At 32.0% G+C, this 27,623-nt stretch overlaps 2 protein-coding genes across 4 annotated transcripts in view; both read left to right on the top strand.

The window, feature by feature from the left end:
* The window catches only part of LOC141451066 (uncharacterized), a 38,337-nt gene extending 19,344 nt beyond the window's left edge, over nucleotides 1–18,993 (top strand). The window contains exons 2-3 of the mRNA XM_074122101.1: nucleotides 13,850–14,026; nucleotides 18,539–18,993. Coding sequence (XP_073978202.1) covers nucleotides 13,850–14,026; nucleotides 18,539–18,657 — 296 coding nt within the window. The 3' untranslated portion in view covers nucleotides 18,658–18,993. The remainder of the gene's footprint in view (nucleotides 1–13,849; nucleotides 14,027–18,538) is intronic.
* A 2,725-nt stretch (nucleotides 18,994–21,718) lies between these two features.
* Nucleotides 21,719–27,623, top strand: part of nAChRbeta2 (nicotinic acetylcholine receptor beta2) — a 53,010-nt gene continuing 47,105 nt past the window's right edge. For all 3 annotated transcript variants that reach the window (XM_074122099.1, XM_074122098.1, XM_074122100.1), the window contains exons 1-7: nucleotides 21,719–21,877; nucleotides 22,031–22,179; nucleotides 22,942–22,986; nucleotides 23,106–23,215; nucleotides 23,382–23,562; nucleotides 24,880–25,036; nucleotides 26,042–26,345. In XM_074122099.1, the coding sequence (XP_073978200.1) occupies nucleotides 21,823–21,877; nucleotides 22,031–22,179; nucleotides 22,942–22,986; nucleotides 23,106–23,215; nucleotides 23,382–23,562; nucleotides 24,880–25,036; nucleotides 26,042–26,345 (1,001 nt within the window). In that variant the 5' untranslated portion in view covers nucleotides 21,719–21,822. The remainder of the gene's footprint in view (nucleotides 21,878–22,030; nucleotides 22,180–22,941; nucleotides 22,987–23,105; nucleotides 23,216–23,381; nucleotides 23,563–24,879; nucleotides 25,037–26,041; nucleotides 26,346–27,623) is intronic.

Raw genomic sequence — 27,623 nt, 5'->3', positions numbered from 1 at the left:
AAAGACCACTTTCGTGTTATTACTTTTGAAAGTCACGTTAAGAAGCTTGCTTAATGTCATACAGAAAGCCTTATATCCATTAAATTAGTGTTACCTACTGCAAAAAAGAACTGAAGTTGTTCAAGAACGTGTCCGTATCACTAAATAGTGCAATCAAGTTTCTCATCAGTAGCATCCACCAATTTAATCTAATTTTATACGTTCTGGTAGGCTGAACTTGGTTCTTGATAATTAAGATCTAATTAATATATATTTCTTTTTCTAGATGTTTATCTGTTTAATGTAATAAGAATTGATCGCAAGAGGCACAATTATTTGGTGTTTACTAAAGTTATTAATTGCCAGTTGGTTAAATTATTCCGTAAAAATATTTCAAATAAAAAGGCTTGCATCATTTTAAAGTAGTGTCATTGATATTCAAATAAATACTCATGCAGGGAACATAAGCGCATTTAGGGAAGGTTTCAGCCGGTTGAAACCTACTAAAAGTTCATTCATCATTGCAACTACTGTTAAGACTTCAACCGCTTGTTGGCTCCAATACTGCTAGGGCATAAAAGGCTCAGTTCCTTTAGAGTTTAGAGTACCTTGAAAATCCTCCCGGACTGCCAAGCTCCTAACTCACTTTGCTTTTATTATGAAAGCCTTGGTAGCCAATAAATTTGTACAAATACACAGCATGTGCCATGCAGGCATATCTTGCTGCCTGAATTAACTTTGTAGGAGTTGATAGTCCCTGTAATGTGTAAGAAAATTAAAAACTCTGAAATTGATTTAATTCTCAGCCCAAATGTATTATTGCAACCAGCTCTCACTGAATGAAACTGAAAAACTGTGACGAGTTTTCTTTTGTATGCTTCACATTAATGCTTAGATCTCAAAATTTCGTTAGCTTGCTAATTTTCTGTTTTTGTGCTGGCAGTACTCGGCCGAGCCTGCTCCAGGCTGTTTACTCCGTTTTGGGATCACCAAACAAAAGTTAATTGCGATCTCAACGCTTTTCAAACAGCTTCTCCTTGTAATTTCACAGTTTTTAATTTATTCAGACTGCTTTCATTAATTCACCTGCCCGTTAAAATCAGAATCTACTGGTTGTGTTGCCAATGATAGGATTTTCTTGGTTATTCTGTGTTTCCTTCCTTCAACCTATCAACAAAATTCTCATCGTCCCTAACCACATTCATGAAACTGCTCACCCAGCGGCGTCATGTACAGGTTAGCTTCTTTAACCTTTTTTTATATATACCTATATATTAAATTTTAAATTTATACAATTTTTTCAGACCACTAACGTTTGATGTGACCCAATCGTACGGTGCCCTCTTCTTAAATCTGTCCAAAAATTTCATGGAGTGTTAATCTTGAGTAATTTCTTAATTATTAATGACTAATAATTATGGTTTAAATGAGATCATACTGCTTAAATTATTATATGAACATATTTTAAGAAAGGACCCATTAAATAAGTGATTATTCTTATCCTAAATGAAGGAATAGTTTAAAATTAAAAAGTAATGCATTTACTTCTTAAATAAACCCTCTTTTTCCCTGAAAAAATTTCTGTGGTGCCTCAGCCATGTAGTTTTTTTTATTTTTAATGATTTAAGGCACGTCAACATCTGAGGTTATTGGCGCCCGGAGCTTTTTTCAGTGCACTGCCGGCCTCCGGATAGTGTTTTCTCTTTACAGACAACAGTGAGCTGTAAGAAGCTCCTAGGAAGAGAAAATCTAAGGGTCAGCAGCTGGATTCGAACCCGGGACCTCCGCGTGGGAGTCCAGTTCGATAACCGCATTGCTAATCCCTTCCCTGCGATGTAGTTAATTAGAAAAAGTTTTAAAAAGAGTCATTTCCATTTATAATATTTATAAAATAAACAGAAATTATCTTATTTTTTCGCGGTGCCCAATTTATATTCACTTAATTCATGGATTTCTAAAAATGTTAAAATGGGGTAGTCAGTCACCTTAATTTTTTTTTGTGTAGATTATTTTTAAGTAGACAACACTTGGAATCAGCGGTATGATTATTAGCTAGAACAGGTACTCTTACAAGACATAACTATTGATGAGAACAGATCCTTAACAGAAAAGGAAGGACAAAATAAATTGGAATGATAAGGACGGATGACCTAAAATGTATTTCCTCATGTAATAGTTTTTTTTTATCCTCATATTTTCAAATATGGCCAATCTTCTTTAGTAATGGTGTCGCTTTCATCACATCAATCGTGGTCATCTGCAACATGATAGATAATTCTATTTATTGTCAACGATATATGTCTTTCTTTAGTAGAATTATTGAAAGGTAGAAATATTTCTATTCTATTTATTGTGGACATGAACACTTCTTGCTACTTCCTTCTTGTATAATTTGTCTACACTTCTCTGAATCAGATTAGTGTTGTATTATTTTTGTTCGCGGGTATTATTTCTTTTTCCCTATTACTTTTATTATTACTTGGTCTTAAACGATGGTTGAATAGTTTTTTTCAGTAAGAGATTACCGAAAAAGAAAACAGTTGATAAGTTTCATTTTTTGGATTGTAAGTATTCTAAGGTGTCAATAGTAAAAACAGGTTACAAACAAAAATCCAGTATTACAAAGTAAGAGAAAAACATAAACCACAAAAAATTCTGTTGTCACTTTCGTTCAGCGAAAATTTTTTTAAAAAGACAAAATTTTGCAAAATAGATTTAAGTAAATGCCTAAGAATGACTGGCGTATTAAGGCAGTATTTATAGCCTTACAACCTGGCCCTAAAAACCTTCACAACCTTCAGCATCATATTACTGAAACTATTTATGTATTTATCTCCGCAATCACTGGATTAATGTCAATAAACTTAGAGTATTTGGCGACTCATGTTTAAATTTTTGCACTTTGTGCACATCATGTCTGTATAAATACTTTTCGTGTCAGTATTTGTTCTTAGTGAACAGGTTTTTGTAAAGTTTATTGTGATAGTGAATAATACTGAGCACTATTAGATTTGATAGTGGAACGCCATACCAAAGAAGCTGCAAGCATACGAGGGTCGTTTGAAAAGTCCGTGCAAAAATAAAAACTACTTAATTTTTAGGGTTAACCTTTTTTATTTTTCAACATAGTCTCCTTTTAGGCTTATACACTTCGTCCAACGCTGCTCTAGTTTGTTGATCCCTTCCGAATAATAGGATTTGTCCAAGTCTGAAAAATAGCCATTCGTTTCTGCAATCACCTCCTCGTTTGAATAAAATCTTTTTCCCGCCAGCCTACAAATAGTAGTCCGAGGGAGCCAAGTCTGGAGAATAGGGGGGATGTGAAACGAGTTGGAACCCTATTTCCATTAATTTTGCGACCACAACTGCTGAGGTGTGAGCTGGTGCGTTGTCGTGATGGAAAAGGACTTTTTTGTGGGCCAATCGTGGGCGTTTTTCTTGCAGCTCGGTTTTCAAACGGTCCAATAACGATGAATAATATGCACCTGTAATAGTTTTACCCTTTTCCAGATAGTCGATGAGGATTATTCCTTGCGAATCCCAAAAGACAGTCGCCATAATCTTTCCGGCCGAAGGAACGGTCTTCGCCTTTTTTGGCGCAGATTCCCCCTTGGTAACCCATTGTTTAGATTGTTCTTTGGTCTCAGGAGTGTAGTGATGTATCCATGTTTCATCCACAGTGACGAAACGACGCTTAAAGTCCTGCGGATTCTTCAGGAACAGCTGCAAACCGTCCTTACACGATTTCGTTTTTGGTCAAGCGTGAGCAATCGCGGCACCCATCTTGCGGATAGCTTTGTCATGTCCAAATGTTGATGCAAAATATTATGTACCCGTTCATTCGAGATGCCCACAGCACTAGCAATCTCACGCACCTTCACTATTCTGTCATCCATCACCATATCATGGATTTTATCAATGATTTCTGGAGTAGTAACCTCAACAGGGCGTCCAGAACGTTCAGCGTCACTTCTGCCCATATGGCCACTCCGAAAATTTTGAAACCACTTATAAACTGTTCTAATCGAAGGTGCAGAGTCACCATAATGTTTATCAAGCTTCTCTTTAGTCTCCTGAGGCGTTTTGCCTTTCATAAAGTAGTGTTTAATCAACACACGAAATTCTTTTTCGTCCATTTTTTGAAAATCACTCGACTTCCTCGATTCAAACTAATGCCAAACACAAAGAAATAGACCGATCTGGCTGAAACTTGGTGTGTGTTCTTCCAAGAGATGCTACTGACTAAACATAACCTCGATACGCGCCAGTAGTGCTATCTCTCTGACTTTGCACGGACTTTTCAAACGACCCTCGTACAAGAGAGTGTCTACATAAATGGCTGTACATTCCTCTTATGAAACAGAACTAATAAGAGACCTCCCACACAACTCATTAGAGAAATCCCATTAATTATTTTATAATTATATAGAAAGAATATTGAATTGATGAATCAGTCAACAAAAAGAGGAATCATCGTTTATTTAATTTACTTAAAGCTCTTATACTTCATCCTGATGAGTCGGGAACATAAACGTAAACCATACTAAGGCCAAAATTAAACAAAACTTTCTACCTTCTGAAAGTGAATTAAAAAGAATAGTACTATAATAACCAATAATACAGATGAACCCAAAAAAAGTATGTCACCTAATTAGAAAAAAGTATCTCAGTTTTAACACAAAAAATATATAATTAAACAGCTTATATAAACGTAGTTTCTGCTGAGGCAAAATAAGCTCATCCATATTAAATATCTCTTTGGTAAACATAAGACTACTGATTTCTGCTACAACTGGACAAGCACAAAGAAAAATAGACATTTTATACTTCAATATTACAAAAACAAATAACTAAAAAAGATCTATTCTAAAAACATTGCCATTTAGAATGATTCTTTCTTATCAAAAAAACTTGAGCAAATATATCTTAAGTTCAAATATGGCTGGCATTTTATATCTTTTGCATTATTTATTTAATAAAAGGGACTCTAAAGTAAATATCAATCGATAGTATTTATAAAGGAGTGTTTGAAATGTGATAAAAGCAAGAATTGTGTATTAAAATTTCTATTGAAGTATTAAAGTGAGACACAAAAAGTCAATATATGTATATATTTTTTTAATCAGATATTGTCATGACAAATGTGTAGCACTGATTTCCAGTATAACAACACTCTCAGTAGAAATTAATTAAAGTACTTTTTCACCTTAATTAGAAAGTTCACGTTGTCTGTAGTGAATGTTGCATAAACAAATAGAGGTAAGCTGTGTTCATCTAATTAAAAATTCTACTAATTTATTGTTGCTGATTTTCTGTTATGATATATCGAAAAATCGTATACTTTTAGAAGGTGAAGAGTTTAACAGTACTAATCTGAGGTCAAGAGTTGAAAGACCATAAAATTATGGTAGGAAATAAGGTGGAAAATGTTTTTTTAATTATTTTTTTGTTAACCTTTCACTTCGATGAATGGTGAAACACTTTAACGGAGAAAACATTACTAAAACAAGTTTTACTAAAAACCGACGTCTGTGGCAGGAGTCGCCATTTACCATAGGTTGAGAAATGATGGATGATTGAAGGGGAAATGGGAAATAACTGTTACCTATAAGCGCTCTGATTACCAGCTTTGGAATAAAGTTAAGAAAAACACCTTATTTATGTAAAAACAAATCTTATTTTCAAAAGTATCATTTGCCTCTATATTCTATGTCTTCAAACATTACGGTTGGTCTGCCTGCTTCACTTTTTTTTTTCTTTCTCACACAAAAAATAATCTGCTTCAGAAACTCTTGGAAAACTAGAAAACCATTCCTGAACATGAATGGAAATTTTGTTGCCATTACCACAAGTTAGATTAGATTAGATTCCATCTGGGGAATTGGCTATTCAGCCTACGCCACCGCGACACCCCAAGGATCTATAAGTTATTCGATACCAATTGGAAAGATATTTGCTCGCAATTTCCTCAAAGTGAATCTAATGTGATACCATCTAATTCTTCTAAATATCTATGTGTTTAGATGTAAAGTTCCTCCCAGAATTACTCAGAATAACTCAGTATCTGAGGCTCGCTTCTTACATAGTCAGGAGTAGTGGACACTTTTAAGCATTTTTCAGTTCGTTTTCTTTTGTCGCACTTAGAAGGCAAACTATCGACTTTCTTTCCGCCCATTGATGGTGGAGGGGAAATATTGGGGATAGGAATTATTGGAATTTGGACTCAACATTCCAATCGAGGGAAGGGATTAGCTCAGGAAGGATTAGCTTACTGGATTTCCTTCAGGAGATCCTGAGATCGAATCCAGCTGATGGCGCTTAGATTTTCTCTTTCTACGAGCTTCGATCAAAATCCTTGAAATGAATGTATCCCTTACATGCAGCGTCTACCTCTCTTAACCTTAACAAGATTCTGACTGCAATGACATCAAAATAAAGAACTTAGACTATGAAGAAGCCACAAGTTGAAGAAAACCTCTGGAAAACGTTTAATAAAGTCTAAAAGCCAACTTTTTGTGCAAGATTTTCGAAAAAGGAAGATAAGGAGATAATATTTCTTAAAGTCAGAAGACTTATTAGTAAAATCGACATCTACATTTGGATCAAATACTGTTTCTACTACCGTCTTATACAAATAATTAATGTTGATTAAATATCTATCAATAAATGCAGTTAATAATGTAGCCAGTAGTTTAGTAGTAGAATGTACAAAACATTACTGCAACCTACTCATCTTTGAAATTGCAAGTATGTTTAGTTGAACCTTAACTAAACAGGATGGTTACAAAACGTAGCAGTGTTTTTGCGGTCTGCCCGTTTTAGAATTGTCACCAACATCTTCTAAATGAAAGGCTAAAACAATTTAATTTAAATGTAACGTTGGCACGTAAATAGTAAGAGTTTATTTAAATATTTGTGGTTTAGTGGTTAAAAGGTAATCAATGATGTTGTGTGGGCTGATACAAAAAGTAAAAAACATATCCATTTTTCTGTTACAGTTTACTCTACCTAACTGATGTCATATGTTAATCTTCCTATTTATTTTACGCTTAATTTTTTGTTTGTTTCTTTATTTTCAGAAACATTTCAGTTTTTGCAATTAAATTTTTTATTCGAAATTAGGCTCTGTAAATAAGGATAGGTGTTAGGTATGAAGTGATTAGCCCAGAAAATTTTATAATCTAACATGAACTAATCCACTGAGATGAAAATGCAAACCTGGCCCTGAAAAAAAGGATCAACCAGCTGTGATCGATAAAATCATTGTCCTTTCTCGTTGAATGGTGTAGCAAATGTTATTAGAGTATAAGTTAACTGAGATATCACTAGCCCCACTCATACTATTTTATATAATAATTGTATTTGAGTGCATGACTTGCGTTTCTTTTAACGTGAATTATAATTTTGTTTTATATACGAGGGTCGTTTGAAAAGTCCGTGCAAAGTCAGCGAGATAGCACTACTGGCGCGTATCGAGGTTATGTTTAGTTAGTAGCATCTCTTGGAAGAACACACACCAAGTTTCAGCCAGATCGGTCTATTTCTTTGTGTTTGGCATTAGTTTGAATCGAGGAAGTCGAGTGATTTTCAAAAAATGGACGAAAAAGAATTTCGTGTGTTGATTAAACACTACTTTATGAAAGGCAAAACGCCTCAGGAGACTAAAGAGAAGCTTGATAAACATTATGGTGACTCTGCACCTTCGATTAGAACAGTTTATAAGTGGTTTCAAAATTTTCGGAGTGGCTATATGGGCACAAGTGACGCTGAACGTTCTGGACGCCCTGTTGAGGTTACTACTCCAGAAATCATTGATAAAATCCATGATATGGTGATGGATGACAGAAGAGTGAAGGTGCATGAGATTGCTGGTGCTGTGGGCATCTCGAATGAACGGGTATATAATATTTTGCATCAACATTTGGACATGACAAAGCTATCCGCAAGATGGGTGCCGCGATTGCTCACGCTTGACCAAAAACGAAATCGTGTGAAGTGTTGCAAGGACGGTTTGCAGCTGTTCCAGAAGAATCCGCAGGACTTTAAGCGTCGTTTCGTCACTGTGGATGAAACATGGATACATCACTACACTTCTGAGACCAAAGAACAATCTAAACAATGGGTTACCAAGGGGGAATCTGCGCCAAAAAAGACGAAGACCGTTCCTTCGGCCGGAAAGATTATGGCGACTGTCTTTTGGGATTCGCAAGGAATAATCCTCATCGACTATCTGGAAAAGGGTAAAACTATTACAGGTGCATATTATTCATCGTTATTGGACCGTTTGAAAACCGAGCTGCAAGAAAAACGCCCACGATTGGCCCACAAAAAAGTCCTTTTCCATCACGACAATGCACCAGCTCACACCTCAGCAGTTGTGGTCGCAAAATTAATGGAAATAGGGTTCCAACTCGTTTCACATCCCCCCCTATTCTCCAGACTTGGCTCCCTCGGACTACTATTTGTTCCCAAAGTTCGCTTTTATTTATCTTTTTAAATATTTTCTCTTTTCGAAGGAGTTGCGCACATTAAATCTACTTTAGGTAGGTTGTTTGAAAGTATTAATATTTGAATATTTGTTTGAAAGTATACGCACATAATATTTTGTGATTAAGAAGAAATAGAATGCCAAATTCTGAGCAGAAGAGGCTAGATTATTTTTCTCTGCAATGTTTTCAAGGCTATAGCTTTGACTAATTTTGGTTCACTAAAGATGGTTCAGTGCAAATGTGTCCGCAGCTATAATTCGCTATTGTTTAAAATATTTAAACAAAAAAAAAACCTTAAATCATACCGAATTAATTTCATATTTGAATAGAAACGATTAAACTGGTCTAATAAATTATTGTATTCATGCTTAGAATAGGTTCTTTTTCGTACAGGTTCTTTTTAGTTTCAGGATTCAATTATTAGGATAATGATTCTTTTTTATACTTATGATTTGTTTATTTTACTTTCAGATATTCATTGAGTATTTTATTTGTTCATATCTTGCCTTCAATATAATCTAATTTTTTTGTTTCTAGGTTATTTAAACAAATAGCAATCTCTTAGACGGCCAATAACCATGATTGTTTTTAATTTTGTGGAATTAAGAATAAATTGAAAACAAAATGTAACAAAAATTTAAATAAAGATAGCTGTGATTATTATCGTGTAAAGAAAAGATAAATGCCAGTAATCCAACTTTGTTAGGCTGTCTGATACTGACCTCATGTTCGCCAAATATCTGTCAAGAACTTTTGTATTTTATTTTATTAAAAAGCAGATAATAAACTTTTTGTCCCAAATATTTTTATATTTATGATAAAAGGAAGTATATAAGTAAGTGTTCCCAATTTTATGTACCTCACAGATCCCACGTGTTGAATATAAAAACTTTCACAGAGGAGTAAGAGATGTTTGTTCACAATTTCCATTTTAGGAGGTATCGTAACAAGAAAGGGTTATTACCGATTGGAATCATAACATAAAGGACAACGTTTCATACACGCTTCATCAAATCTTGCATTGCTTGTTATTTGACCTACAAAAAAAATTTGTTATTTTGTATATCTGGTTGTTCTATTTGCACTGTTTGTCAGCAAATACTCTTTGATCAATATAATTTAGGGTTATCATTTGCTAGGTATTTGCCCAGAATTTTGAAGAAGACGGTGTAGAACATTGTGTTTACTCTCATTTTAATTTTTCTTAAGGGCCTATTTCGTATACATATGGGCTTATTAAATATGAAATAGATTTTAATTTATCATTTTATGCTACTGGAACTTTGAAAATGATATTGCTAAACAAGATGGTTTAAACAATTCGGTTGTTCTGTAGTTTAAAGAGAAACACTAAAAAGAGCTTTAGGCAACAGTGATCACAAATGTTGATGAGTCTAAATAATAAAATATCTTCAGTGAGATTGCTGAATTAATTAAAATTAAATTTAACACTTATTTGATTAAAATTAACAAGTAGCCCACGTACCCTGAACACACTTTCATTAAATCCAGAAAATTTGCCAAGAATATGGTAATCCAGAAAGTCTTATTTAAGATTTTTGTCAACAGTGGTAGATCGATATTGGACTTTTCTTAATAACTTATTTTTAGTCTAATAGTTTTAGCTTTTATTTAAATTAAAACAGTTAACAACATACGTCATTTGGCCGAATAATACAATTTCTTGCCTCTTTTACTCAACTTTAGTAGATTTTCTTTATTAAAAATAAATAAAATAAAATAAAATTACATTTATTTCCATTGCCAAATTTATTTTCAACTTTCGTTTCTGGTAATATCAATACTGATTTGAAATACTTAATCAAATCAGAAGGAATTGGAATATGGTTTTCAGGTAGGAGTTGAAGTGAGTAAGGAGGATAACTTTTTATAAGATGTAAATTTAATTTCTTCAATTCAACGAAATGTATGTTCTCGAACATTTTTCAAGCCATTTTATGGTTCTAACAGGTGCATTAAACACTTGCGTATAATTAGAAATATGTATTTATTATTGTTATTATTATTATTATTATTTATTTTCAAGCATTTAGGCTATAGAGTGCCATTGCTGGGAGCACGGCAATGAGTAAACAATAAGTTCATAAAACAAAATAAAATTAATGAAGTAAAGTGACAATAAAAAAAAGTGAAAATAAAAGTAAAGAATTCATCAGCTGTTTATCAGTATTATCAATGTCTTAAATAGAGGCAACTAGGTAATTTATATCATCATTCATATTTACATATTTGTTTAGAAACTTATTTCTATAATCCGTAAAGTGAGGGCAATGAAGTAAAAATGAAATAACGTTATATATAATGATATATTTACAAACATTATCAACATCAGAAATAAAAATAAGTATTTATATAATAAGTTACTTGAAATTAAAATTTATCCTCTATAAAAAACATAAATTTAATTTTAAATTCGTCCACAGCATGCATCCTTGCTAAAAATTAACTTCACCCAACAAAGTTACTTCTCTTCAGTTAAACCAATATTCTTTCTTATTGTGTCTTCTTTACATACAGTATTGTGTCGCCATTGTTATGATAATATTGTTGCACAAATCTAGGAAAGTTGGCTATTTATATTTATCACCCTAACATCTAAACTTCCTTTACTTGGCAAGTTTAGTGAAAACATGATCGCTATTATTTCCTCTTAGAAGTGGAAAAGAAGTTAAATCCTCTTTTATTCAATGTCCACTTTATAGGAAAATTAAAATTACATCTTTAACAATATTATATGCAAGATTAAATACTTCAAAAGAAAAGCTTTTTATTAAAGGTAAGGAAGGCTTTTTTTAATTACGGATAAAAAGCAGTTAATAAGCGAGTAATCTTCTGTGCTTAAAATAAAAAGAATAGAAATGGGAGATTGAAAGACTGCAAGAACTCTTTTTCCTTTCAAGAGAAGAAATGATTGGAATATTAGGGGCAAAGAGAAAAGGGGTAACAATTTAATTATGTATTTATTTTTATGCTTCTATCATCTCTAGAGGGTACCTTTATTGGTGAGAACAAAATTGTGAATTCTTACTTAAATTATTTTCCTATTTAGATCTCCGCACTAAATCGTCTCCAGAAAATTTATTTATTTAAATTGTAATAAGAGACAGTCGTGTGAGTGCTTACAAAAGATTCAAATAGATTTTACTTCCAATTATATCTAAGTTCTTGGAGCGAAGTTAACAAATGCACGCTTGTTTTGAAAGTTGTGGCTGCCCGTTTTAAAAACCTGCGTTGATCTGTTCTGATCAGAAACCCTATACTTAGTTTAATATTGGTTGATGGTGATGCCCATTATTTTGGCCGATTCCTCCAGCGCTAAAAATGACTCCTTCTCTGCTTTAACACTACATTGCCAATGCTCGAACTTAGTCTGTTATTGCCATTGTGGAGTCATATTGACTCCATAATTTATTTTTATCTTTTTTTTATATTGATTTCAATTTTAATAATAAAATTTGCATTAAAGGATGAGAAAGAATGGGAATTAAGAACGAAAAACCAAATTTTGTCCACAAATCGGCTTTAACATTTCACGCAGAAGTAATTAACTTCAACTTAGAATCGCAGTAATTTCAGTATTTTCTAGAATCCTGATTGACTGCCTTCTGATCATGGGCTTTTTCATTTTTTTTAAATTACATTAGCTATTTTTTCAATTACTGCGCGCTGTTGACGCGGATCGGAAATTACCCAATTCGCTGCAAGTTTTTGCTGCAATTCGGACAGAAAATCAATTCTAGAAAGAGGCTTTTTTTTTTGTGCCTTGATACTTTCTATGAAAATTATGTAAGTTTATCAAATAAGCATTTAGGCAATATCTGGAGTCAAGATAGTAACAGAAAATCTACTTATATTACCAATCAGGAGTCGAAATGACTCCGATATATTTACGTATAATACCAAACTGGAGGCAAAATGACTCCTATGATTCAAGTAAACTAATCTGCAAAAAAGAAACTAAGAATACCATGGTAGGGAAGGGATTAGCTATGAGGTTAGCATACTGGACTCCCACGCGGAGGTCCCGGGTTCGAATCCAGCTGCTGACCCTTAGATTTTCTCTTCCTAGGAGCTTCTTACAGCTCACTGTTCGGTGATGGACAGTGTTGTCTGTAACGAGAGAACACTGTCCGGAGGCCGGCAGTGCACTGAAAAAAGCTCCGGGCGCCAATAACCTTAGATGTTGATGCGCCTTAAATCATAAAAAAAAAAAAAAAAAATACCTTGGTCTTCAGCACAGTGACTATCAAATGGTGAGAGTGTGGGAATAGCATATCTAAGAGCATTTCGGGATAGCTATGAGATGTGTGTATTTTTTGGAGTCAAATTGACTTCGGATTGGCAATGCAGTATTAAATGATCGTCCGATAATGTTGATATTATCGGCAAACACTAGCAGCTGGACTAATTTAGTAAGTATAGTGCCCGATTATAGGCATAATTGGACGTAAAGCTCGCCTCAAAAAATAAGCACTACTACTTTACTTTTTTTTTTAGTTCTCGATTCCCTTCCTACTTTTTCCAGGCCAAAGCATCTCCCTTTTGACAAAAGGGTGAAAGACTCAACACTATTTTGATGTCTTTCACTATCCCTAGCCCATCCCTAGATGATGATATCCTAATATGATTACTTATTATGAGCTGCAAGAGCACATTATAACCTCTCGTAGATTTAATTTCAATAAATGTGCAGTTAAATTTTATGAACCTAATAAAAAAAATACAAAACCGCGTATAGAGATGACTGTTTAGATGGGCCGTTATCCGACTCTATTGAAAGCGTTAAGAGTTATATTCTACGGCCTCCCTCTGTGTTATTATATACTTCTAAAGACCGGTTTTATCAGAAATGGAAATACAAGGGCAGCGTTTAATATTTTATTGTGGTTTTTGAAATTATTTCTTGTTGAAAAATAATATATTGATTTTTCTTATTAAAAATTAAATAAAAACGCCATTAAATTCATAATCTTAAATTGCAATTCTCATTTTCTGTAAAACTTGGGCATTTTCATCAATGACGCAGTCTGGTTTATCAAGGAGGTTTTATTTAATTGCTGTAATAAGTGTTAGAAATTTGAAAAATCGAAGTCAGCATCTCTCTCAACATTGAAGAATAACTTTATAAATACATTAATTTTCAATTTTAAGACCGTCCTTCGGCGGTGCTTATGCCCATTTGAATTATTAATAACTTAAGAAAAAGCCTCTTTTTGAGCCTCTTTAAAGATCATGTTTAGGGAATAAATAAAAATTCATCAATCACAAAAGGTTATATCTCCATTTTCTGGATCATTTTTTGTATTTCTCCATCTACGTTTATTGATGATTAAACTTATTTTGTAATTCTTTTTGCTCAGTTGCAGCAATGACTTGGATGGATGGAGCACCACTTCCTCTATATCATGCACGATCAGGTAAACGACAGCATCTGCCTTATCATCCTGTGGCTAGATTTAGAGGTGCTGACTCTAGGCCATATTACCCTTATGAATTTACAACATACAATGATTTCCTGCCATCGATTAGTACAGCAGGTACTATTTATGTTTTTAGAAATTTTTTTGATTTCACAATTGTAAGTATATTGACAGTAAAGTACTTTGAACTTGTTAATCTAAAACCACCATCTTTATTTCTCAAAATGGGGACAGAAATCTGTGAACGAGCTTCTTTCTTGCTTATAATAATACTAATTAAAATAGCTTTTTATGATGTGAAATTTTGAAGTCTGTCTTCAAATTTATTTAATTTTAGCGTTAAATTTCTTCATTTAATATGAAGCTAATTATAGGCTATTATCATAGTTAGTGTAGGCTTTAGAAAATTTAAAATTTCTGTTCTCGTTAAACTTGAATTGATCTAAAAAATTTGATTCCATTTCTACAACACATAACAATTTGCAACTAATTTTATGATAGAGTGCTAAATCCAAATATTTAACAGGTCATAATAAAGACAAATAAAGAATCATCGCTGCTTCTTTCAATATTATTTATTTATTTTTTCAACAGTAACCAAGTTTATGTTCGCAAGATTTAACTTTTTTTTTAGCACTAATCCAACAAAGTTAATAATTCTAAATGAATGTTTCATATTTCAATTTTGAAAAACCCGGTTTAAAAAAGTTTCATATTAAAGAAAAATTTCATAAAGGTTGCTCAACATTTTTATTTTTTTTAAAAAAAAGGTACGCAATATTTTTTAATGTTCATGCCACCCTAATATAACTTAAGATTAAGTATAAATTACTTTCCACGCCGTCCACTTTTTTTCAACTTTCAACTATTTCATTTTGTTTATTCTTACATGGTTTTAATACTTTATACTGTGAATCATTTAACGTTGATTTTGAGGAAGTTTATTTTGGTAATTCAATGGAGTTCAATGTGGTCCATAGACTTAATATAAATTATTAACTGCTTGAAAAAATGTACAATTTATATTGTCTAGGTTTCCTCACGTCTTCAAAATTTTCATTTTCATTTTATTGGTTCATTGCAGAACTACTCAGAAGTTATGTACTTAACTACAGTTATTGCACTTGTTTATTATATGAAGTATTAAGCAGTCTAAAGCAGGGTTTATTCATTTATTTACTTTTTTGCCTGACGAAGACTTTTCCTTTGCTTCTGCTAGGAAATGGGCGTCGCCAGCTTCAAAGCTAATGGGTTCCCTATGAAAAAATAATAAGGCTCCTGAAAACAATGGACTTCCTGCTAAGTTGATTCAGCATAAAGATAATGTGCTCCACAAGTACTGAAAGATTTAATCTTTAAAAATCTGGGTGCTAAACCAAGTGCCAAAAAAGTGGAGCAAGTACCTTAATGTCACATGTCCAAAAAAAGATAACAGTTAAAATGTGGAAAAATCAACTTGATACTTCGCTTCAGTCATTTACATACAAAATCTTCACGAACATAACTTTTAATAGAATAACTCCTTTCACCAAAAGTGAAATAGGAAAATTCCTTGCTGGCTTTCGAAGAAATAAATTGAGTGTTGGCCAAATATTTATTTTGAGGGTTATTTAAAATGCACACACGCCACCATATTTGTTGTATCAACCTTTATCGTACCATAAGAGCTGGAAGACCAATGTTGATATAGGCAGATACTGTTGCTGCTAAAAGAACCCTACTGAGAGTCAGGAATTGGAATACGGCTTCACAGAATTGAGCTAAATTGCAGCAGTTCGTTGGAAAAACCAGGTCCCTCCGAATTAGGATACATAGATAATAACGCTTGGATAGTATTAACTCTTTATGTTCTCTGAATTCTCGTAATGCATCTACAAAATAAAGAAATATGAAAGGTATTTACAACTTTATTTTTAGAAGAAAAGAAAAAGAAAAATTCTCCATAAAATTAAGCAAAATAATAATCAATTAAACAATGCAATTATACAGTTTAGGCTCAAATTCTGTATAGAAGTTTCTAATTAATACTAATGTAATCTAATACACGAGTACAATGAGAGTACGAGGAGATTGTACAGGTACACAGAACATGATTAGTCTTCTAAGTTACCGTTAATTTAGGACAACATGTTGTAAATAACTATACTAACGATTCCTTATAACTTAATAATGTGAAATCTAATATGCTTTAGAGGCAGGACACTATTAGTAACTAACAGGAACTCAACTAAAGCATTCTGTTACAATAATTAGATGAAATTAGGTGATCATTATTTTCAGTCAGAGAATTAAAATAGGATAGTTATTTAGTAAAATCCAAAATTTTAAATTATGAAAAAGAAGATGAAACCTTGAATCAGGTAATTTGTATTTAGATTTTGAGGGCAATCAATATTCCTACATTGTACTAGAATTTTTGCGCTACTTTCAACTTGAATTGAATCTATTTTTACTTTATTATTAACATACTGTCAGTAAGATACACCCGTTAGTAGTAAATTATTGCTTGTAAAAAAAGTATTTTAAACTATATTCTTCATTTTAAATTCATGAATTTGTTAATTTTGTTTATGATAAATGATAATAAGAGGGCTGACATTTAAACCAAGGAATTATTTAAAAACATCACATTTAAACCAATTAGTTGAATGATCACCTTTAAAAAGTTTTCTTATGACTTCACACTCCACGCCGGCACCGCTTGAATAGAATTTCTAGTACTTATTTTTAAGAACAAAGCAAAGTTAGTTAAATAAGGAGGTTAAGGTTGTTCTTAATTGTTAATATACCGTAATTATTAAATTTTTCTTTGTAATGAGGACACAAGTTTTGATTTCGGAAGGGATGTGGTTAGTTTCAGTTACAAATGAATTTTTCTTTTATGCTTTCAACCATTTATAATATTTTTCGAAAACGGCTTCAACGATTGTTTCAAACTTAATTTATTTATTTATTCTGAATTTTAGTAAGAGTAAATTAAAAGTAAGGTTTGGAATTTCTTACAAATATTATAATCTGAAGCAATATAGTTTCTTAAACTTTATGTTCATTTTTCTGAAAACTGATTCAGAAAAAATAACTTTAGCTTGGCTTTAGGGTAATAGTAAATTAGTCACTTTTTAAATTGAAATCACCTACTAACTTCATTGATTAACAGAATTCATTTTATTGGCATTCTTTGCTATTGTTGAATTGCATTGCCTCGTAGGAAGGAAGTTTTTGTATGTCCAGCAAACAAAACCTTCGAAAACATTCAATTGAGAATTCTTTCAATTGGAAAATGAATATTCTAGCAGTTAGCATTATTTTATGATGTTTTAATCTAAATTACTGGCAGAAAATCTAATTTGCATTATATACGCATGACATGCCTGATGAGGTTAAATTCAAAATGAATTCTGTTTCTACAGTTGAATTAGAAATTCTTGTAGCCGTTTTAATGAAAAAAAAATTTAACTCTTGTAACAATTTAACTTTGCACAACGCAGCAGCCATTCGCGGATTTTTATGCATTCCTAATTCTAGGTAAGTAGGGAAATTATTTGCTTAATTGGTTGATCAAGATATTCTTGCATTATCCAGGAATTCTATTCCTCCCGTGTAACCTGAGCGTGACATGAGGCATGAATATTTTCTTCATAATAAAATAACCCAGTTCATGCTTCGTGCCGATGATGTACTTGGTTGATTTACCTGGTCAAAGGCGGATCTTCCGTAGCGCTGAGGAAGCACAAAATACAAGGTTTCTGTAAGGCGAGACAATATGAGAATGGAAAGTGTTTAATATCTCGAAGTATTATAAACAAAAATGATGTCGCCAAAATAATTAAAGCAAGAATACCTGCCGCGTAAGAACAATATGCCTTTGTTTTGCATAGGAAATCCAGACTTTAAATCTCTCCAGAAAAGAGATTGAAACGGACAAAACTTTGGTTTTAGGTAGCAAAACCAAAGAATATGGAAAAAGTAAATTCCCAGAAAAATATTTGGGCCCATTTTGCAGAATGGTATATATGATGCATTCGAACGAATAAAAAATTAGGAGTACTGTGTCCAGAAGAAGATTTTGCCACCCACATAAGAATGGGTTGGCTTTGAAGGATATCGCCGATTGTTTAGCAGAGGGAAAAGTTGAAAAGTTCTAGCTCGGAGATGAAGAGATTCAAATGAGAATCAGACGAAGGCAAATCATAGCGTTGGATCCTAAAAAGAAATAGTTAAAAATCGTTGTAGAGTACAAGATCTTCTAAAAACCAAGGGTAGAGAGGTGGTAATAGCAGTTAAAGTTCTTAAAAAGCACTATCAGAAAGTCCGGATTCGAACTCTCATTGACAATATCTTGATTGGTGGTTAGGTTCGACTCATCACGACTCTTATCTTGCGGTTATTTTAACTTTACTAAAAGAATTATTCAACTGTCTGAGATTCTCTCAATAAGTTCAACTTATTGAGCAGTGAGAAGCTCCTAAGAACGGAAAGTCTAAGAGCCGGTAGCTGGATACGAACCCGGGTGCTCCGCTGTGGAATTCAGAATGCTAACCACTGTACTGTCCCATCCCTTATGTACAACCATTACTTTTATTTTCTACTAATAATATTTAAATCATTTGCTGCTCTTTTTTTCCCCAGATTCATACGACAAGAAGATGAACGCTGGTGAACTACTCGCACTGCTCTTTTCAGGACTAAAAGATAATGAATCTGCAAGAATGAGAGGGACATTAAGATTCGGCATTGTTAAACGATAATCTGAATACCTAAATAAGCAACATATTAACTACTGTCTTTTATTTGTCCTTACAATTCTTGTCTATTAAAAAAATTTATTTTTAAAGTTTAGAAACAATTTTTGTTGTTTTATTATTTTATTGGTGAAACTTACTAAATAATAATATATTTTTAATTTTATTAATTTAAACAAAAACTAACTGCATGTAAAATATTTGGAAACTGAAAGAAATTATGTTTAATATATAATTACTTATTAATATAAAGCAATGTAAAAAAACAAAAAACAAATATTGATTTATATTTTTATATATTCCAGAACTTCAAATAAAATATAAATGTATAAAAGTGAAACCTAATATAATTTTAAATCACTAGTTCGAATATAAATTTGTTTTCATTGTAAATAATATTGTCTATCATTACTCATTATAATTTTTAAGTAATAGCTCTGCACTACTGCTAATTAACTGATTATCAGCTCACTTCTCAACTATCTGTTCATGCTTGATATTTATTCTTTATTCTCAACACATTCACGAGATTCAGACCAATGAATCAAGCTAAATACTTCGGATAAAGTAATTACTTGATTTGCAGAAACGCGTAATAATTAGAAATTTAGAAAATAATCAGAAGATAAAAAAGAAATTGAATAAATTATTTATTTATTTTTTTATGCTGAAACAATTTAATTTACTGCTATTTTTGATGCCGATAAATAATTTATATTTTTTAAATTTGATCATCAATAATTTTAACAACCATTCCGAATAAGACAATGGCACCCTGTAGAGGATACACAGGCATGTCTAGAAATTAAGCAAGAATTTGGTCGAAAAATTTGTGCCAGAATCTAAAAATGAGTTACAGGATAATCTCTATCAGAAGCCTTGAAGCGTAACAGAGGACTTATCCCAGGCAAAAGTATTTGCAATTTTATGGTCAATCCTGTGGAAGCAGGTTTTTTACTCCTACAAAGATTGCTCTAACACACGAAGCAAGAGAGAAAATAAAGTTTACTGTTTTCTTTGAACTACATATATTTAACAGAAACAAATATAAACATATAACCCTTTAATATAACCTTTAAAGATCGAATAACTATAAAACGTACTACGGTAGAACCATTTTTACTCGTACATAATGTTATTAAAAAATGAAGTATTTGAAATATGGTGTCAAAACTTAAGTGGTCACAAAAAGGAGGCTAGAATAGATTAAAATACAATTGCCAAAAAGTAAACTGTACAATAGAAAGTGCAGATCAGTTCATAGAAATGCTAGGTTTTAAATTTGGAAATAAAGTGCACCTTAAAAAACGTAGCAGTAATAAATAAAAAATAGTAAGCAATATACGCGAACAGTCAATCAGTCTGGGCTTTGTCCAAATTATGTTCCAACATAAATGACATTGAGGTCATTTATATTCTTATAAGCAGTTTTTAAAATTTTTAACGCAGAAATATTCGGGCTACTTACCAACAAAACAACTTCTTTCTTACTTTTGGAAACCAAACTGCTGCCTCTGTACCTACGTACTCCAAAACTTCATTGTAATTAATTGAAAATATTAATTTTACCGGATTGTCTATCTAAAGATTGCTATTAATGTTATCAAAAATAATTTATCTTTGTTTTACAATTAAAAACAAAATCGACGATCTAGATAATTAAGTCCTTCAACAAATAACATGGATAGTTAAAATATATTTGTAGTAGAATTAGAAATAAATCAATAATTATTCAAAATTATGTAATTATTTTCATGATGAATGCGATCAATTCGCGGATTAATGCCATTATGATGAAATGAACAACTTAATTTTGATTTGGGGGTTAAAATATTGCTCATGTTTTAAAGTTCTAAGATGCTGCATTTGGCAGTTGTATGAAAGTTTGGGACAAGTCAATAATTGACAAGTTTGTTCCTTGCTGGGGGCTAAATTCAAGTTTTATTCTTTATCCCGTTTCGTCAAATTAAAAGAAAAATAAATAAATTATTAAAGAAATACTTAAAGAGAGAATTAAATTATAGCTGATTCATCCAAATTTTTGTTTCTTGGATCAAAATATTGTATTAATAATGTTCAAAATAATTATTTTTGATAATTATATTCTTAATGCTGAAGAAACTTGTTTGAATAAGTTGTTTCGAGATATTCGTCAAGTAGCTGGAGAACAAAAATAGACATATCACTTTTATTTGAAATATTTTTCCAGCAAAATTCATTTTAGGGACGTGAGGAGGTTCCATTTGAAGAGCCGCTTTAAAGTATTACACATTGAAGATGGTTTTTTCAGTTTTTAGAAGTTTTTCGGTAAAATACAGTGAAGGATTCTTTGCATCTGGATTTTATCTTTAAACTACATGTCCTACATTCATGTAGGACTAAAGATAAGTACAGTAATGCATCAACTATCTCTTCTAAGATGAAAATGTTATAACATTCTATTAGGAAATATTACAACCAGGTCAAAAAAGGAAGAAGTATTATTTAAATCATGCCTATTAGAAGAGGATGAAGATGTAATGGGACTATCCAGTAAAACCTGCAACAGTGCAATTAACATTTAGAGATCGTACAAGCCCCAGAAATTTATCCTTCTAAATACTTAGACCCAATTAAAATATAATTTTAATCAAACTTTATGAATAATTCATAAGTATGGCCCTAATAGATTTCTGGTTCTCAAATAGAATCAAATGGCTTAAATTAGGTATAGAGATTTACAATTATCCATCATGAACTAATAATAATAAACTTGCTGGATTATCATGTGATTAAGGGGTTTTCTGATGCAGGAAGGATTTAATTTTACAACTGCAAAAAGGAAAAATTGAAATTGTGGTTCTGCCGATAAGTGTATTAGGTTTGAGGGAAAACTAAAATGAAATAACTAAAGATCCCGCATCGTAGGCATACTCCATCTAAAATAATTTTAGAACAAAAATTTAATTCATTTATACACATTAAAGAAAATGTTTATTTCAATCATTCAAGAACTATGGTATTCCTTAATATTTTTTAAATTCATTCTACCAAGGAGTATGCGCTGTAGATGCCTATTGATCTCACTGGATGCTGGGCAGTGTTCATTCCGGTTATATCTCAGTCTTCCACACCTTAGTGAAGTTTAAATCTTCATTTTAGTTATTATCAGCCTTTTAATGTACATAAAAGATGATTTTAAACATTTTAATTGTTTTTGTATCGACAATTACTTCTGCATTAGCTGGTAATTATCATTTTCTATTAATTAGAATTATTAATTTTGCCTTTACTGGCTAAATAGAACTTTTATTTAAAATTTAAGATTTGTTTTTATTCAATTATTTATACAAGAGTTAGAATGAGAGCCTGAATTCCTGATTTGTTAAATCAATTGTAGGTGTCAAGCAAATTGAAGCAAATCCAGATGCTAAAAGGCTTTATGATGATCTTTTAAGCAATTATAACAGATTAATTAGACCTGTTAGCAATAATACTGATACGCTGACAGTATGGTTAAGACTGAAAATGTCTCAGCTACTAGAAATGGTAAGTTTTTAAATAAGTATCTGGTAAGTTGTAAAGAATAACTCCTTGCAATTATTGTAATTTGCATTTTTTCATATGAGACGCTGTAAATGAAACGGCCATTATGTCACTTACATGTTTTTAAGTATTACAATTAGCCTTCAATATGTTTCGAAGTAGGGAAATCGAACGAAGGTTCGATCGAAAAATCCGTGTACTAAAGTGCTTATAATAAGTGGCTGGTATTACACAGTTGAACGAGTAATTGCTTTCACATACAAATATAGTCAGCAAAACCCTCTGGGCTCCTTCATCTTTCAGTTTTACTTTCCACTAGTGTCCATGCAAGAAGCTTTCTCTGGCTTAACAGGATTGAGAAATTCCTATTATTTCCTAAATCGATCCTGGCCTTTTCCCATGCGGGAATACTTGCAAGTATTTCAAGAATTTCTACTCCTTCGGGCAGTGAACCAAAATTAGCAGGTGGAATTCTAGAATAGTGCTACACGCTAATTCCAAGCTTAATTGTATCCAATTGTCGTGAATTCGTGTTGTAGTCGTGGTTTAAACAATTCCAGTGACTGCAGGAAAAAAACTATAATTAATAAACTTAATAGTGATCCTTGAACGATTCTAAAATTTTACCAAGATATTGTAGCTATTTTGGGCGAGAAAATAACCATGAGTTTTTGATGTATGTATTAATTTCAAATAATATTATACAAAAGCTAAACAAAAATAATTAAGCTTTCTTTAAACTGAAAATACTTTTTATATTTACAGAATTTAAAAAATCAAGTAATGACAACAAATCTGTGGGTAGAGCAGGTAGGATTAAATTTTCAAAACTAAGTTTACTCGAAATTTTTAATTTGGCACAAAAATGTTTAAATTCTACTATAAGGCTTGGTTTTGATTTTTTTTTTTTTAATTTTGGTCACAACTAGAAATGGATTGACTACAAACTAAGGTGGGATCCAGAAGAATATGGCGGAGTGGAAATGTTGTATGTACCATCTGAACACATCTGGCTTCCTGACATTGTTCTTTTTAATAAGTAAGAAATTATTAAATATTACTTAAATTAGAAAAATATGTTGATTACATTAATTGCATGATAAGGCAATATTTACATTACAATTTGTGAATGCTGGAATTCAATGACATTAAAGTGGTTTGACATATTTAATCTTAAAAGAATTAAAAACTAAACTGAATTTTAGTGCAGATGGAAATTATGAAGTGACGCTGATGACGAAAGCAACATTGAAGTACACAGGGGAAGTAATTTGGAAACCACCAGCGATTTACAAATCATCCTGTGAAATTAATGTGCTTTATTTTCCATTTGATGAGCAAAGTTGCACTATGAGATTTGGATCTTGGACTTACAATGGTATTCAAGTAAGTATTCTTTAACTGCATGATTTATGTCTGTTTGATGAAAGAAATGGGCTATTGCTGAAATAGAATGCAATTGATAATAATGAAATTTCCAATAAATCCATCAATTAGATTAGATGAGAGTTAGGGTGTGTTATGGATTGTGGAGAGTTGGATAGGATGAGGGGTTTCGTTTGATTCTTGAAGGGCGTCGACTTCTTAAAAAAGTGATTGCTCTCCTTCAATCTAGCACTTTCTCAGAAATTTTGGCACACCTGACACTCCATCTATGTCTGAGACAAACAAGTATTAGATAAGTAAGTGATTAAAATATTCGAGTTCTTAGTTTGACTTATCATTCGTTAAACGTATGCATCAATTTCATAGACTTCTACTCATAATTACAAAAATAATAATAATAATAATAAAAATCACTGAAATACTTAAAACTTATAGTTAAAAAACCTTTGCCAAGGCATCCCTGAATGCATTGACCCTGAATTGATGTTAGTTGCTTTTGGCGAGCAGGAGTAATAACGACTATTGCTGTCAATACTCCTTTTAGAAACCCGATTCTATATTAGATTATTCAAAAAGAAAGGAATTACTTCAGTCACACTACACTTGCTCCCATAAGAATCATAGAGAAATACTGCGAAGGAAAGAGGGCAAAGCTACGTTTATATCTAGGAAAATAGGAGCCTTTATACTTCAATGTCGGTTCTAGACAGAGTGGTCTATAAGAAAAACCAATGTCCAATGTCAAGCAAAGAACCCGGAGAACTAAGAGGTTGACTCTTCATTTATTTTTTAAAAAATCTGTTTTGATATAGGAATAATATATTTTGCTTTAAACTAATTGAAAATATCATCTTCTGAATTATTATTTTCATTTTGGAAGTGTTCTGCTTTTAAATAATGAAAGTGTAAAAATTTAATGTTTTAAGGTAATTAATTTGATGTCAATTGAAAGTTGTGTAAAGCAGTTAGGAAAAAAGTAATGTGTTTGTTTAAGAGTCATATCATTTATTTATTTATTTATTTTTTTTGCGCATCAACAGCTGAGGTTATTAGCGCCCGGAGCTTTTTCCAGTGCACTGCCGGCCTCCGGACAGTGTTTTCTCGTTACAGACAACACTGTCCATCACCGGACAGTGAGCTGTAAGAAGCTCCTAGGAAGAGAAAATCTAAGGGTCAGCTGCTGGATTCGAACCCGGGACCTCCGCGTGGGAGTCCAGTATGCTAACCTCATAGCTAATCCCTTCCCTCATATCATTTATTACCTCCAATTCTGGACAATTACCTAAATGAAATTGACTAAATCAATATTTATTTCAGGTTGATTTGAAACATATGGATCAAAATCCTGGATCAAATATCGTTGATATTGGCATTGATTTAAGTGAATTTTATCTATCTGTCGAATGGGACATACTTGCCGTACCAGCCACAAGAAATGAAGAATACTATCCTTGTTGCGTTGAACCGTTTTCTGGTAATATAATTTGATTAAAAGAGTTTTAATGCACTTAATTATGTAGAATCGAAACATTTTGAAAATTAAAAACTTTATATTTACTAGCTTCTAAACATATAAATGAATTAGTTCAATGATTATTTTAAAAAAAAAATGTTCGAGATTGGACAGCTAAATTGAAGTTAAAAGAGGAGGTAGTTAGTAATAATACTCAGTTAGGAAGGGATTACTAAAGTGGTTAGCGAATACTGGATTCCAACGCAGAGATCACGGATTCAAATCCAGCTATTGGCCCTTAGATTTTCTCTTCCAATAAGCTTCTTACAACTCACTGTCCGGTGATGTGGACAATGTAACAAGAGAGAAAGATGAAAACTAGACCATTGGCGTACTTGATACATAGATAAATGAACTTTTCAAATACAAAACCCTAAGAGTGCAACTAGGCAGAGCACATTTCCCAGTTATTCAAACGCGAGGTGTTCGTACAAACGACAGTAGTCGTGTCTTACGCGTTTGAAAGAAGGCCATCATCAAAGAATATAATGTTTTTTAAGTTAAGTTACTAGAAATTATAAGAAAGCAAAAAATTTTAATGAAAATCTTAATTCTTCTAAGAACCTTATCAAGGTTTCTGTGCACTATTTTTTAAGAAAACAGTGGGGTGTTAAAAAGATAGGATTTTGGTCGCCAGCCTTTAAGGAATGAATTTAAGGATCTGATTTAGAATATCTTCTTTTTTTTTTAATTTTCAAAGTACAATATTGTTAAATTCACATAACAAATAATGTATTCAGAATGCAAAGTGATTAGAAACAAAAATAATTTTCAAATTGCGCAGGTTCGATTTATTTTTTATATCTACAACTTTAAAAAAAACTCAGTCATCATCATTCTTCAATAGCACTTTTAATCACATTTTTATTCTAAATCAAACATTCATAGATATTAATTTTCTCTTTAAAATAGTAAAAACATTGAAATTATACCCTTAGTGTTCTATACTTTTTTTTTAATTTTCAGATATTACGTTCAACTTAACAATGAGAAGAAAAACTCTATTTTACACAGTGAATTTAATTATACCATGTGTTGGGATAACATTTCTCACCGTCCTTGTATTCTATTTACCATCCGATTCTGGAGAAAAAGTGACACTATGCAGTTCAATTCTTGTTTCGCTTACTGTGTTCTTCTTACTGTTGGCTGAAATCATCCCACCTACCTCATTGGCAGTGCCCTTACTGGGAAAATATTTACTCTTTACAATGATAATTGTGTCATTGTCAATTTGTGTCACAGTTTGCGTTCTCAATGTACATTTCAGGTAATCAATTGTAATTAATTCTAGGTTAGTATTTGATTATCGAATATTAAAGTTGTACTAATAGGATGAAATGAATAAAATTAAGTATAGTACAACTATTCTAAAGTTAGAAGCTGTAATATTTCCAAATTTTGGTTTTCCACGCAAACAAACATGTACATTTCAATGTAATATTACAACGTATTACAAGTATTACAATGTAATATAGGATGTCTAATATACAGGGTGTTCATTTTAAGACGGCTCAAATGCATTTTATGCTTAAACGGTTAATTAGAGCAAAAAATGGTAGAGGAAAAATTTGTTGCCCGTCACCTCTAGTTTCAATCATATTTCAATTTTTTAACTTCTTATCAAAGAGAAAGAAGAGCATGCGATAGATCATTTTTATGTATTTTTTCATCCCCTTTCTACTAAAAATATTGCCAAGGCAGTAAAGCTAGTATTTTTTTTTAATATCGGGAAATAAGTCATTTTCCGAGTGATTTTTCTAACAAAAATCAAATGTTAAGAGCTTTAGATGTTCTCGAGCATACACAAAATGGCTAAAAATTAATTTTACATCTGTTACAAATAAGAAGGTTAATAATTATTTGGTAATTTTGGGAGAGTTGCGTTTAATTACCAAAAAAATTGGAAACCTCCTGCCACATATTTAAGTGATCAATATCTTTCATGTAAAGGATCAAACTTATTCCTTAATTTATCAAATAATGCACTTTACTCAACTTGTGAAGCATGTACTGTGCCACCAAAAGTGCCTCCTTAGATACAGAGAGCAGTTGATAACCTCCTGGCTAACCTGGCTAGCGAGCCAGAGGAGGCATGCTGTAAAAGCACAATTGGGTACATCACATCAAATGAATTTAGTTCTTTAAACACGACATTGTAGAAGAAAAATGTGACCAATTATTTTTTAAAGAAAACTCATTATTTTTATAAAGGTGAGATGTGGACCCATTATTTTTGTTGGATATTGTCTTCTGTAAATTGTTACAGAAATCTATACATATTTCAGAAGATTTTTTGTGATGCAGCACAAGTTATAGCTCATTCACATTACCATCCTAATACCTATCCTAAATAAAACTTCTTAATGTGGTTTGAACGCAAGTTCCTGTAAAACACCCACTGCATTCATCATATTCCTTCGTACACATGATTTTTTTAGTTTGAGGAAAAAATTCGTCACCGTTGATTAATTGGCCATCGAATTCCTCTTTTACTGAAATGTTTTTCAAATTAAACGATTCCAAAGCTTCAAAATACCAGACAGAG

Source organism: Rhodnius prolixus, unplaced genomic scaffold, assembly GCF_049639745.1.
Source record: "Rhodnius prolixus isolate KJV_2025 unplaced genomic scaffold, Rpr scaffold_8, whole genome shotgun sequence".
Classification (NCBI taxonomy): Eukaryota; Metazoa; Arthropoda; class Insecta; order Hemiptera; family Reduviidae; genus Rhodnius; species Rhodnius prolixus.
This window is presented reverse-complemented; position numbering and strand designations above follow the sequence as displayed.